This window comes from Myiozetetes cayanensis, unplaced genomic scaffold (genome assembly GCF_022539395.1).
Source record: "Myiozetetes cayanensis isolate MyiCay16 unplaced genomic scaffold, myiCay2020 scf10, whole genome shotgun sequence".
NCBI classification, from domain to species: Eukaryota; Metazoa; Chordata; class Aves; order Passeriformes; family Tyrannidae; genus Myiozetetes; species Myiozetetes cayanensis.
Window position 1 is genome coordinate 33,515,230 of NW_026086605.1, and position 14,394 is coordinate 33,529,623.

The window sequence follows — 14,394 nt, forward strand, 5'->3', positions numbered from 1 at the left end:
GCCGGCGGCGGCTCCGCGCGGGGCCGGGCGGTGACGCGGCAATAAAGGCGGAGAGCGGGAGCGGCGGCCGGGCCATGGAGCGGGGCGGGCCCCCCGCCGGCCCCGAGCGGGCCCCCGGCGGGGCGGCGCTGCGCGGGCAGCCGGCCGGCGCCTGCGGGCCCTGGGAGATGCGGGACCGCCTGGGCACCGGCGGCTTCGGCAACGTGTGCCTGTACCAGCACCAGGTGGGGCCGGGCCGGGCGGCGGGGGGGGCACGGCCGGGCCGGGCCGGCTGACGGCGCTGTGTCCCGCAGGACTCGGGCGACCGCGTGGCCATCAAGTCGTGCCGGCTGGAGCTCAGCGTCAAGAACAAGGACCGCTGGTGCCATGAGATCGACATCATGAAGAAGTGAGTGCGGGCGAGGCGGCACGGCACGGCCCGGCATGGCACGGCACGGCACGGCGGCACCGCACCGGCACGGCCGGGAGAGGGCACAGCCTGGGGACAGCCCCGGGACCGGCTAGGGGACAGACAGCCCGGGAGAGGGGACAGCCGGGGGTCAGAGAGCCCCGAACCGGCCGGGAGAGGGGTCAGCCCATGAACTGGCCGGGCAAGGGGACAATCAGGGCTCGGTCCCCGAACTGGCCAGGGAGTGGGACCATGGTGTGGGGACAGCCGGGGCCTGGGCTGCTGAACTGGCCGAGAGAGGGAACAGCTGGTGGTCAGTCCCTGAGTGGGCTAGGGAGGGGTGCCCGTACCCTGCGGTACCGTTTGTTTTAGCAGCTGGTGGGCCTGGAATTTCTCTTTTTCTGTCACGCTCCCGAATGTAAAGAATAAACTCTCCTTATCTATTCTGGTGAGAAGCTCCGTCCTCTGTGCTGCCCAGCATCCCTCCCCAGTGTGTCACTGAGGTACTTGGGAACCACAGCTGGCCGGGTTGGGCCTCATGGAAGTGTTGGGATCTCAGAGTTGTTCCTTTGCCTGTGAATTCCTCCTTCCTTTTGAGAGAGGTCCTGGAGCAGGGATTGCTGTGTCCCACGCCTGGGAGCGGGGATGCTCCGAGCTGCCCTCCCCAAGGCCTGCAGTGCCCCTGCTGTTCAGGGCTTTACCGAGCTCCTGCTGTCACTTTGTCATCCTCACCTGCTTCCCGAGTGCCCTGACGCTGGGGGGAAACCGAGTTAGTCAGTCAGGGCTTGGTGATCCCTGTTGTGATCACCGAAAACAAGCACTGAGCCACACAGCTACAGCTGCTCCTGTGGGTGTACACAGAAGTAATTTGTCTTCATTTCTGTCTGGATATGTCATTTATTTCCAAGAGCAGCATAAATTAGAGATAGTCAGGAAATAGCTGTTTGAATTCAGTTGGAGAAATTAATCAATCCTTCCCTCTGTTTGTGGATTTCACCTGCCTGGTGCAGTTATAGATGGGGATTCCTACAAAACCCTTGGGCCGGGGGGAATCTGGCCCCACGTGCAAAAGCAGGCACACATATGTAACAACCTTGCCAGGAATGTGCAAGAATCCAGAACTTGAGCCTGGATCCCCATCATCAAAGTCCTGTACCTTGACTTTGAGATGTTGTTTGTGCTCTTCCCTGGTTTGTGTATTCCCAAGGTATGGCTTTTATGCACTTGGATACTGGAGGGTACTAGTTGAAGAGGACACATTTGGGGAACAGAAGCTGTCCCAGGAACATAAACCATGGCTGGATCGCAGTCTGTTGTCTCACTCTTCCAAGAAGAGGGGGCAGAGTTCTCACCCAGCTTTCCATGTGCTTAGGTTGAACCATCCCAACGTAGTAAAAGCCTGTGAAGTTCCCGAGGAGATGAACTTCCTGGTTAACGACGTCCCCCTCCTGGCCATGGAATATTGCTCGGGGGGCGACCTCCGGAAGGTAACGGCTGCTTTGCTTCCAACATGCACCAAAAACAGGGGCATCATCGCTGTGTGTGTCACCAGAGCGCTCTGCTTTCCAGGGACAGGCGTGAGGAAGTGGGGAAAAAAGCCACGCGTGGGAAATGAGGCTTGTGTTTTAGAAACCAGGGGGCAATCCCAGGGGCAGATACTCTTTTATCCTGGTGGAGTTTGTCATTTCCATAGCCTGGCTGCTCATACCCAGTGTAATTGGCTTTGCTGCAGGGTGTCCTGGGACCTCCAGGGCTTCCAAACCTTTCCTGCCCCTGCTGACTGGGAACTGCCACTCTGCAAATTGGCAACATCCAAAAATAAAGGAACCTTTCAGCAGTCCCCTGGGCAGGGGGTGCATGGCCCAACAGAGTTTATGCTCCCTTTCCACTGCAGCTGGATTCAGGAAGCAGCAGTCTCTAGAGGGGGAAAGCAGCAAATCCCTGTCACGATTTGCTTGGAAATTGCCTCATCTGCATACTCAGGAAATTAGCTCTACTTGCAGTGTCCGATCATTTAATTTCTAATGAGTCCTTCGGTGGTGTACAGATTCTGGAACAATTTAGGAAGGCACCTCAGTCATCTCTAAAAGCCTCAAGTGCAGTAAAAGTCAGAAATTGCAGAAGCTGCTTGTTGACAGCTCGTTAAGACAGTGATTGGGGGATGGAAAATGTAGTTCTTCCCTGTTGCACTCTGGGTCTAAACATCTTTTTTCTCTGTTGCAGCTGCTAAACAAACCAGAAAACTGCTGTGGACTTAAGGAAAGTCAAATCCTTTCTCTGCTTAGCGACATCGGTGGGTAGTCTAATGCCTTTCTTGTGGGTTTTTTTTTGGGGGTTGTTTTGGGGTTTTTAATGTGTAATGGCATTTTGCTTTGTCAGCTGACCCTGAAAAGGGGACTTCCAAGAACAGGGCGTTAAAACAAATCAGGTTTCTGTTTCAGAGGAAGGATTTGGTGTCCCTGCAGTTAACAGAGAGCAGAAACTCACACTAGTGAGGTGTCTGTGGAATGGGATTGGAAGAGCTGTGGTCAGGTGTAGGACACCATGACCTTAATGTTTTGTTAAGGTTTTCTGTTCAAACCTCACTTCTGGTGATGCCAAACCACTCAGCTCTTGAAGGAACGTAATTTTACAAGGCAAAAAGCACTAAGTGATGTGAGAAGTGCCAAAGTTGCCCTGTGGCATCTTTGTGTCTTGGCTTAGGAGGGCAGTTCTGCTCATTCAGGGTGACAGATGTCTGATACCCCATGGATTTGGGATCCTGCAGTTTGGAAATGGAGCAGGCAGGGTGAGAGGGGCTCCAGATGACAGCAGTGCTCACAGGGAACCCGGCTTCCTGGACACCCTGGGAAGGAGGGTGATTGCCTGATTGAGGGTGATCTCAGGGTTTCTCCAGGCTTTCCAGGAAAGCCCCTTTTTTTTCTCAGTTCTCTCACAGATAATTTGTAGGAACAGAGCTAGTTTTGGAATGAGAAAGCATTTTGGAGTACTGCCCTGGACTTCTGTCCTTTCAGTGCTCAGAGGGCTTCCAGTTGTGTGTCCCTGAAATAAAGAGCAACTCTGCTTCCTTCATCCTTGATCCCCTTCCACCTCCAGAACAGGGCTGGTTTCATCATAAGGTGAATGTCTTTGCTGTGTCTTGGCAAAGATGTGAAAATGCTGTGGAGAAGAAATGCAAGTTTGAAGCTGTTAAATGATGAGTGGTGGTAAATCTTTGGGACTTGTTCCCCAGTATTATATTTTATCAGATGGATCTTCAGCCAATGTGAGTTTATTTTCTGTTAAATCAAACACATGTCTTTCAGGGTCTGGTATCCAGTATTTGCATGAAAACAGAATCATACACAGAGATTTAAAGCCTGAAAATATTGTTCTTCAGGATGAAGGTGGGAAGGTAAGTCAGGTGGCCTATGTCAGTGTCATTTCTGGAAGTTGTCACACTGAACTGGACTGTCAATTTACTGTCAGCTTTAGCTCTGTCACATGTTGAAGCCTGGCCATGGACTTTCTCCATAATTTCCATTCTTCCCTCTTCTCGATTGTATGCTGTCGATGTCACTGTGCAGATTTTGGGTTGTTTGCTTGTTTTTTTTTCTTGGCATTTGCTCTTCTGATAAGCTGTTAAAACTGTCTGCAGATTGTCCACAAAATAATAGACCTGGGATATGCAAAGGATCTGGATCAAGGAAGTTTATGCACTTCGTTTGTTGGAACGTTACAATATTTGGTAAGGCTTTTTTTTTTCAGTGTCACCAGCTCTAGAGCTTGGCCCAGCCATGCCCTGAAACCTCCAAAACTGGAGATCCTGGGGAGCTGTCCCCAGGGTATCCTTTCCTCATGTCCATCCTGAACCTCCTCAATGGTTGTCTGGGGCTGTTTCCCCTCTTTGCTTCCAAGGGGAGTTTGATCCCATCCATCCCTTCCTGTGCCATGGTTCGGGGCTGCTCTCACCCCCCACAGCCAGAGCCAACAAGTCCAGCTCCCTCCTCATCCCATGGATTGAGAGTTCCAGGCCCCGACCCACTGGACAGCTGAAGCTGGAGCTGGGAGCCACGCCTGGACACAGCTTTGCCTCTGCAGAAATGCAAGGAAATACCACCATTGTCTTTTTGTGATCCTTTTTAGGCTCCAGAACTCTTTGAGAATAAATCCTACTCGGTTACTGTTGATTACTGGAGCTTTGGGACGATGGTGTTTGAATGCATTGCCGGATTCAGGCCTTTCTTACACAATCTACAGCCATTCACCTGGTAAGACACTTACTCTCTGGGAGGTGCCTCTGGTCACGGTAACTCCTTCACAAGCAAAATTTGAACCAAAAAAACATGGTTATAAAGCAGTCTGTGTGTCAGAGGCAGACAACAGGAAGCTTGGGTTTCTGTTCCGAGTTTGTTTCCTAAAGCTGCTGGACACCAGCACTGTTTGCTGCTGTCACGTTCAGCTGCCCCTTTACAAAACTAACACTGCCAGTACGTCCACGGAGGATTTTGTTTTGCAGGCATGAAAAAATCAAGAAGAAGGACCCAAAGCACATCTTTGCCTCCGAGGAGATGAATGGGGAGGTTCGGTTCAGCACCCACCTGCCGCAGCCCCACAGCCTCTGTGGGTAAGTGTGTCCTTACCACAGGGGACCATTTTGGTCCTTCAAACTGAGGGCTCTTCCTCCTTCATCCCAGGCACTGGGGGCTCCCCCATCTTTCTCCTCTTGCCACAAGGCCAGTGAGTAACATCTGCCTGATAACTTGATGGTATTGAATCTCATGAACCAAGAACTCGAGGGAGTTTCTCCTTGGAAGCAGAAGCTGTGTTGGGAAAACTGCTGCAAGTGCAGGGCAGGCCACAAAGTTGGGCAGAGCCTCTTGAATAGAGCAGTCAAGGAGAGGCCCAGGAAGTTGGGCTGCCTCAGTCTGGTGAAGAGAATACCTGCCTTCCCTTCCTTACAGCCCCTCTGCTTTAGTTTGATTGTAGAACCCATGGAAAATTGGTTGCAGTTGATGCTGAATTGGGATCCACAGCAGAGGGGTGGAGGTTCAGATCTCGAGACCGGTCGTCCACGGTGTTTCCTAATAATGGATCACATCCTGAATTTGAAGGTGAGTGAGGGTTGGTACTGGGTTTAAAGGCCTTCTAAAAGCATCGAGAGGACAGAAAGTGTGCTCAGTGCAGCAGAGCTGTAATCCTGGCATCATCCAGCTGCAGGGTCATGAGGAATGTTTTTCAGGAAGCGAATGCAAACACAGCCTGTCCGGTACACACAAAATATTAACCTCTAGCTTTACACTTGGGAGTAGAAGAATGACCCTCTATTCCTGTCTGTCATCGTGGAAAGGACTCACCAAGATCAAATCAGGGTTTAATATTTACTAGCAGCAGTTTTCCTGAACTTCACTATCGGTGCTGTGACCTCCAGGTGTACTCATGTACTGTAGTGGTAGGACCTGCAGCAGTACAGAGGTGACATTCACCTCACTTTTCCCCTTGGAGTCATTACTGGAGCTTTGCTGGAGTAAGACTAGCCAAGGCAAGCATGTGCAGAAGCAGGAGGGTAGTTTTGTCCCCGTTCTTTTGATGGCTTATTTGATTGTCGTTTTCTCTGACATTGAAAGTTACAGGCCTGGGCTTTGAGTTTTTTACGTGGGGCTTCACTCCTGAACTGATGACTGCAGTCACTGAAACTCAAACGATGCTCCAGTTCTGACATGGGCATTGCTACGTGCTCCTTCCCAAAATTGCTACGTGCTCCTTCCCAGGCTTCCTTTGTCTCTGATATCCAGGGACTTGTAATCTCCCTGTACTCTTCTTACAGATAGTGCACATCCTAAACATGACCTCTGCCAAGATCGTGTCCTTCCTTTTGCATCCCGAGGAAAGCCTTCATTCCCTTCAGAATCGCATTGAGTTTGAAACTGGGATAAGCACGGGAAATCAGGAACTGCTGTTGGAAACAGGGATTTGCCTGGACCCTCGGAAACCTGCTTCCCAGTGTGTTATTGATGGCGTGGTAAGAATGATTCTGTTCGTTTCATGTCTTTCCCATTCTCTGGGAATTGAAAATATTAGGGAAGATACATTGCCTGAACCTTCTCCCACAGGAGGTGGTTTGCTCTGGGAGTGTAGTAACTCTTAAGGCCTTTTACTGGGTAATGCAAGCAAATTTCTATAGGTAAATTCTGCCTAAATACTTAAATAATTGTCAGCAATGAGTCCTTTCTTTCTGTGGGATCAATAAAATCATTTTTTTAAGGTACTTACTAAGAAGAGAGCGCCCACAATGATTAGTTCATGATGTAACCAGGACCCTCTGGGTTAGTAGGAGCTGTTTGGGGTTTCTCTTGTTCATATTTTCTTCTCCTGTTCTCCCCAGAGAGGCTGGGATAGCTACATGGTCTATTTGTTTGATAAAAGCAAAACTGTCTACGATGGCCCCTTCGCTTCCCGGAGTCTGTCTGACTGTGTGAATTACATTGGTGAGTGCTGCACGAGTGCTGCTCCTCGTGGGAAATGAAAGAATCCGCCTTGTCCTGATGGCAGAGCCCTGGCATCACCAGGGTGTGCTTTTAGGCCACGTATGGGAGCTGCTTCTTTGCTTGCTGCCTGCCTTGCATGTCCCCTGAGATGACAGCAGTCATCTGCAGGACCTGATAAACCCCTCTGAAGGTTTATATACCCCAAATATGTCTGTGTGAAGGACCTTGTGTACCTCTGTGAAAGAAAAAGTAGTGACAGGGGACGGGAGATGTCTGCTGAGATACTGCATGTAAAGAAATCCCTTGTGACATGCAGTTACTGTTTAGTTTTATTTTCATTGGCCTGTCTGCACTGGTTTTCCTCATTTCCTTTTAGTGTCACTCAGGTTTATTCTGATTGGGGTTTTTTCCTGTGTTCTGGACTGCTTTAGTCTGGTGAATCTCATTGCTGAACCTTACAACACATTTACTGATATCCCAATGTATTGACAGTTCCCATCTCTGTAGGGGAACACACAAAGTCCTGCATCTTTTCCCCTGAACATCTACATCAGGAGCCTGGGAGAAAACGTAAACAAGATGGGAAGGTGTCAGGACAGTGACCAGTATCAACTGATTAAATGGAATGATTAAATTTGCTTAAGAGTTTTTGGGACAAACATTCCCCCCCCCCCCATGGTGTTTTGCTGCCCAGTAGCAGTAGGTTGTCACACACCCGAGGAAGCTGTGACACGAAAAGCTTACACACATTTAAAAACTGAGCAGAGCTTACCTGGCTTGATCCCTCAGCTCAGGCACCTGCAGCAGGAACGAGGGATGCTGCAGGCCCTGAAGTTGTTGTTTCCCTGTGTTTCTGCTGTGCCCAGTCCAGGACAGTAAGATCCAGCTGCCGATCCCTCAGCTGCGCAAGGTGTGGGCGGAAGCGGTTCACTACGTCATCGGGCTGAAGGAGGATTACAGCAGGCTCTTCCAGGGCCAGAGAGCTGCCATGTGAGTGCCCGCTCACCCAGGGGAGTCACTGTGGTGCCAGCACACAGTCTGCTGGCAGGGAAATGTGTGTCTCGGGGAGTTCTGGTTCCCTCAAGATTTACAGTCCTCTGCTGTTCTGTACCTTGACATTATAAAGCATTCTCGGGCTGGGAGCTGGTTCCACTCCAGGAATTTTACTGTGTAGTGCCTGACATTGAGAAAAAAACTGGAATATACTCAGAGACTCACAGAATGGCTGAGGTTGACTTCTGGAAGTCCTCCAGCCCAGCCCATGCTCAAGCAGGGTCACCTAGAGCTGGTTACCCAGAACCACATCCAGACAGCTTTTAAATATCTCCAAGGATGGAGACTCCACAGCCTCCCTGGGCAGCTTGTGCCAGTGCTCAGTCACCCTCACAGTAAGAGAGTTTCCTCTTTTTAAATCCAGCTTGACATGTGCTGTCCTTTTTTCATCTGCCAGGCTCAGCCTCCTTCGGTACAACGCCAACCTGATCAAAATGAAGAACAACATGGTCTCAGCGTCCCAGCAGCTGAAAGCAAAGCTGGAATTCTTTCACCAGAGCATTCGCCTCGACCTGGAGAGGTACAGTGACCAGATGGCTTATGGAATATGTAAGTATTGGGGAATACCTGCCTGGAGTCTTGTCTGATGCTGGAAAGGGTCAGACTGACAATGGGTGGCATTATGGATGTATTTTACCTCGGGTGGATGCAGGAGAAGGGTTTGGCAGAAGCAAAGGCAGGAGGATAAAAACCAGGCCGTTTTTGGTGACCTTCAGTGACAGTGGGACAGGTGGTCAGCTGTTCCCCGCTGAGAACAAGGGCATGGGAGCATAAATAGTGCTGGTGATGTAAATGTTTGCTATTTATTCACTCAGGGTCTGATTTCTTTGGAGTTGTCACTGGGCAGCAAGGGGAGGGCAGAGCTGCTGCACTTGCTGACAGCGGAAGGGCTGCCGTGCTTGATATCCAGAGGTGCCATTTGCCAGGATGAGAGATGGGCTGGAAAAGCATCAGCTACATTTTTAATGTCCTAGAAGTGTCTGTTCAGGGGAGAATAGCAAGATTTACATATAGTTTGGATTATATGGCTAAAAACTGCAGCTTGAGCCAAAAACTATGACTGGGCTGAAGGATGATGATGATGGAAAATGGAAAGACTCAGTGAACTGGTTTTGGACAGTCTGTGTTCAATCAAAAGTGGCAGTTGTTGAGCTTAATGGTGGAGTTTAAAGACTCAGACTCGTTTTAGGGCAGTGATTGCAAACAGTGGAATCCTACCAAAGGCTTCGTGTGGGAGTTAAGGTCGAGCACAGAGTTATCGTGCTCTTTGTGTTCACATTCAAGGGATACCTGTAAAGTCCAGGTCTTGCTTTATTTTTGTGTCTGTATCCTGTTAAAAATTAACAACTCTCTTCTCTTAAGCTTCAGAGAAGATGCTCAAAGCCTGGAAGGAAATGGAAGAGAAAGCCTCTCAGTGTGCACAGGTAGGAGCACAGACATAAAGTTCTGGCATCCTGCAAGTAAATGTGCAAATTAGTTTTTAATAAGAGTCATCCTTAAGAAAGTTAGAGCAAAACTAGAGTTTTTGCATTGGCTCTCGTTGTAATCCAGAGCACTGTGATTAAATAAAAATTAAATAAAAATCCCAGACACTATTAGGAAGACAATAAATTACATTGCTTATTTCTTGCCTCTGTGTAGGAATAGACTGGGTAGTTCAGGTTCTGGGTTCCATTGCCTGTCTTCTTTGAAGTCAAAAGGCTCTTGGAGCCTTGATTCTGCTTTGCTCATATGATGAAGATGGGGGGAAATTGGGATTCCCACCCAAATTTGCCCATTAGCTCTTTAAATCTTATTTCTCCTTGTCAGGAAGCAAGAAAGATAAAAGGGAGGCTGCTTCTAGCAGAATAATTCAAAGCTGTCTCTGGCTGTCTCCAGACAACCAAGAACCTCAACAAATATTTACTTTGCAGGCCATCAGAACCATGTTCTGTCATTCACACTGTGTCCATTTGTCAGGCATGGGAAATGTTTCCCTCTGTGGTACACAGGGGTATCTCAGTCTGTTTGGAAGGAAGCTTAACTTGTGTGAATTCCAGACATACAGAGAGAGATGATTTATAAAGAAACTGGTTTTTCTGAGGAAAACTGAGAACGACCACCTCAACTGTTGTAGCAGCTTTTCTTTCTCCTAACTCTCCAAGGAGGCAGCCCATTATCCAAAGAGGTGTTTTGGGCATTTTTATCTGCTTGATTGCTCCCCTCCTTCAGTGTGATCTGAACCTCCATTTTGCCATTAGGCTGAAGATATCGGGTACCTGGATGAGCAGATCATGGCTCTGCACACAGAAATCGTGGAGCTGCAGAAGAGTCCCTATGCCAGGCGCCAGGGGGAGGTCATGGAGAGCCTGTAAGTCCTCTGCTTCTTATTTTTATGGCACATAAATGGATTTTCTGTATTTTTGGGGGGCTTTTTTTTCCCCTTCTGTTGCTGGTTCCCTCAGTGCTTTTGCAATGCAAACTGCCAGTGCAGAGTAGAGTGTGATTTGTTCAAGATCATTTTGCCACTGGAGAGGAAGGTCCCACCCCTTGTGGGACACTTCTCTGTCACTGATCTATGAAGCCTCGTCTCCCAAGAGGCTGTGCCAAAGACATGTCTGGATCTCACCTCAGGATTTCCTTTTGCTTTGGAGAGGGGTGACTTTTGTAGTGCTGAGTGAGAAAGCCACAAGATCATTGTAAAACCCTGCCAAATATCTTCAGCGTGTTTTCAAAGCGAGGGTAAATATCACTTGTGGGTACTGGAATATTTGGAAATGGATTTTTTTTGTTTGGTTGGTTTGCTTAAAGTGTTAGAATATGAAAGAGCTAAGTGGGAAGAAGAGAAACAATGTCCTCTTGTCTGTGACACAACTGTCTCTTTCCATTTGCAGAATGTGAGTAAGATTCAAGCAAAGAAATGCAGAACAGGAACAAGAATTTCTCAGGCAGCTGTGCAGTTACAGTTACAAAAATGAAGTTTAATAACTTAAGGATATCAGGGAAAGAAAACACAGCTGGGGCATGTGAAAATTTGAAACTGAAAATAACCTCCACCTGGTGTGGTTTTATGAGAAGAAAATGCATAATTCAGAGAAAAAAAAGAGGGACGGCTTCTAGGGAAGTGTTGGATTCCATCACAGAGCATCCCTGTGTCCCAAAAGTCATGCTCGTGTAGGAGCTGTAAGGGAAGGTGGCAGCTCCAAGGTCTGAGGTTCAGAAAGGCAGCACTTCATTGCAATGCTTTTTTTTTTTTTCTTGAGTCCCCCCCTTGTTTGACACGTCTAAATCATGTCCTTCTTTTTAAAGGGAACAGAGAGCCATAGACTTGTACAAGCAATTAAAAACAAGACCTCCAGGTATGGAAGGAGATGGTTTAAAGACTGTTTCACACTTGTACCCCACGATGAATTTTTCTGAGCTCGAATCCAGACAACACTGGATTTGATTTGACTGATGTGGTGGTTGCTGGCCCTTCCAGATCATGCCTACAGTGACAGCACAGACATGGTGAAGATCATTGTGCAGACAGTCCAGAGCCAAGACCGAGTCCTCAAGGAGCTCTTTGGCCATCTCAGGTACTTTGTGCACACAAAAACCCCCAAAGAGATGCAACTTGGTGGCATTTGTGGCTTTGTAGTAGGATAGGAGAGTGAAAATCATAGAGGTCAGAGTCAAAAGCTCCATCCCTGTTTCTCCTGCCAATATTAATTCTGCTTCCCTGTGTTGAATTTCCACTTTTTCAAAGCTTGTAACTGATGTTTGTGGATAATGGGGCAGGGGATGAGAATGGAATGGCTTGCACTGTTAGGATCCAGGAGTTCACTTTAAAATGAGTGCTTAGGTTGGCATTGAAATCTTAAGTTAAGAAAAGAAATAGTGTAAGAGCTGAGAAGATATCACAGGGGTTTGTTCATTGATTCTTTGGGTATCTTGAATCCCAACGTGAGGCTTTTGATTTTGAAGTGACTTTTGTGCTTGGTTTTTATTCCAGCAAGCTCTTGGGCTGTAAGCAGAAGATCATTGACTTGCTTCCTGAGATTGAAGTGGCTCTAAATAACATCAAGGAAGCTGACAACTCAGTGATGCAGATGCAGGGAAAAAGACAAAGGGAGATATGGCATTTGCTGAAAATTGCTTGTGTAAGTAGCTGTTGGATTGTCTGTTTGCTTTTCCTTCCGGAGCAGAGCCAGGAGACATCAAAGGAAACCGGGAGGAGACCAAAAAGGCACAACTGCCACACCCTGGTTGATTTTTTTTCTGCAGAGAAGGGCAGTGTGAGATGGTAAAAGCAAAAGCTAAAGAGGTGCTTTCCTGCTTAGCTGAGGGTGTTTTAAGGCTCATTTTGCATTAGCAGAGACTCTCCAGCTGAGGCCATCTCCCAATTCCCACACGTGAGGGCTGTGTCGGTGTTACAAATAGTGCTCATGTGGAACCTACAGAACAGTGAACCCTAAATCCTGCCTTTGTCCCTCACAGCCCATGGATTTGTGTCTTCCAGACTCAGAGCTCCTCCCGCTCCCTGGTCAGCTCCAGCCTGGAAGGGCCGGCCTCGACTCCCGCAGCCGCCTGGCTCCCGCAGGGCTCCTCAGGGAACGCCCCTGCCCACCCTCTGTCCTCACTGCCAGCTCCCCAGGAAGGGTAGGAATGCTGGAATGCTGGGGAAGGAGAACCCTGCCCTCTGCTGCTCAGGGGCCTGAGGGCACGGCCTCTCCCCTCCACCCACGGGATAAGCTGGGAAGGCAGGTTTTGACACACTCTGAAGGCTGAAATGTCCCAGCTCCTGACTGGAGTCACAGGAACTCCCCTCTGGCAAGTCCCAGAAAAATCAGGCCATGCTGAGTCCTTCTTAAAACTGCTGTGGTTTCAAAAAGTCCCAGTTGGAGTGGAGGGCTGGAGTTTGGGTCAGGCCTAAGCAATCCATCTGGTTGCTCTTCCTTGCGGTTGGATTTGCTTATCCTACACCAAGGGATCTCCTACCACTGCACAGGACTACAAATCAGCTTATTGGGGTTGTTTGGATTTGGGTTTTGGGTTTTTTTTTTTCCCACCTTCTGATGTTACTTTTGGTGGCTGAAATCTTGTCCTCTTTTGCTTTTTTTTTTTAACCCCCCCCTGCAGGGAAAATTTTGCTGATGTAATCCAGGAGAATGTGAATTACCTGGAACTCTTCAGCAGCATCTTGCAGGAGGTGAGGCAGGAGCAGAACAGCATGATGGTAAGTCTGGTGGGGAATCGGGAATTTCCCCCGGTCCTGGTTTTTAGGAGCCACATCAGGGTGCTCTGGGGATGTGGAGAGCTCCTGGAGCAGGAGGAGGGAGCACTTGGTGCTGGTGTCAGCTGTTCTCTGGGACCCTGGGCTGCTAGATCCTGCTCCTGATTGCATTCCCAGCTGGAGGGCGTGGTTTGTGTCCCAGCACTGGGGTGGGCAGGGCTCACTTTTGCTGAGCCCTTTTGGGTGATGAACCAAAACTCTTGTTGTGGCAGAGGTGGAACTTTGGAAAGTACTGAGAGCCATGGAACGGTTTGGGTTGGAAGGGACCTTAAAGCTCATCCAGTCCCACCCCCTGCCATGGGCAGGGACACCTTCCACCAGCCCAGGGTGCTCCAAGCCCCATCCAACCTGGCCTTGGACACTTCCAAGGATCCAGGGGCAGCCACAGCTTCTCTGGGCAACCTGTGCCAGGGCCTGCCCACCCTCACAGGGGACCATTTCCTCCCCATATCCCATCTAACCCTGCCCTCTGGCCGTGGGAAGCCATTCCCCCTTGTCCTGGCACTCCAGGCCTTCATCCCAAGTCCTTTTGTGGTGAGGTGAAGGTTCTTTAGGCCAAGCAGAAAATCCCTCCCAGCCTCCCCCATTCTGTGCTTCTGGGATTTGGGATATGCTGTGCTTTGTGAACTCCTGGGAACATCACACAAGACCCACACCCAGCAGCTGGATCCTGCACTCAGCTGTTCCTCCGCTTTCCTTGCAGAGTTTCGACTGGAGCTGGCTGAAGTAGCCACAGGAGCCGAGGTGCTGCATCTCCCAAGTGCCTCTCATGTGGGCCGTGGGTCAGCGCGTGTCCCGTAGCCTTTGCCGAGCTGTTTCCGGAGGTGCCTCCACTTCCCGGGCGGGGATTTCCCCTCAGTGCCTCACTCACCGGCCGCGCCTGCGGGAGAGCGGCGAGAGCCCGGCCCGTGGAGCGCCCTCAAGGCGGAGGTCGCGGGCGGGTGCCGCCGCTGCCGCGTGTCGCGTGAATGTATAGTAATAAACCGTACAGACAGACGGAGGGACAGCCTGAGGCCTGCTCGTTCCGCGCCGCCATCGCCCTCACGCCGTTGCCAGGCAACGCGCTTGGGGGTGCAGTGGCGTCATCAGTCAGCGCCGCCGCCGTCCCCCCCCCATGCTGCCCTGCGAGCGCGCGCGTGCGCGGAGGGGGCGGCAGCGCGGCCTCGGCAGCACGTGGGGAACGGGACAGGTACGGGATGGGATTGGGAACGGGAATGGGAACGGGACAGGTA

At 49.9% G+C, this 14,394-nt stretch overlaps 1 protein-coding gene across 1 annotated transcript; it reads left to right on the forward strand.

The window, feature by feature from the left end:
• The first annotated feature begins 6 nt into the window (after positions 1–6).
• Positions 7–14,160, forward strand: CHUK (component of inhibitor of nuclear factor kappa B kinase complex). The gene is made up of 21 exons (XM_050339259.1): positions 7–224; positions 294–388; positions 1,761–1,875; positions 2,612–2,681; positions 3,694–3,782; positions 4,026–4,115; positions 4,514–4,638; positions 4,887–4,994; positions 5,346–5,481; positions 6,195–6,389; positions 6,753–6,855; positions 7,722–7,845; positions 8,306–8,457; positions 9,271–9,332; positions 10,149–10,258; positions 11,197–11,246; positions 11,369–11,465; positions 11,882–12,029; positions 12,389–12,528; positions 13,009–13,105; positions 13,866–14,160. The coding sequence occupies exons 1-21, from the start codon at positions 75–77 to the stop codon at positions 13,890–13,892; spliced, it is 2,283 nt and encodes a 760-aa protein (XP_050195216.1). The 5' UTR covers positions 7–74; the 3' UTR covers positions 13,893–14,160.
• Positions 14,161–14,394: the final 234 nt, after the last annotated feature.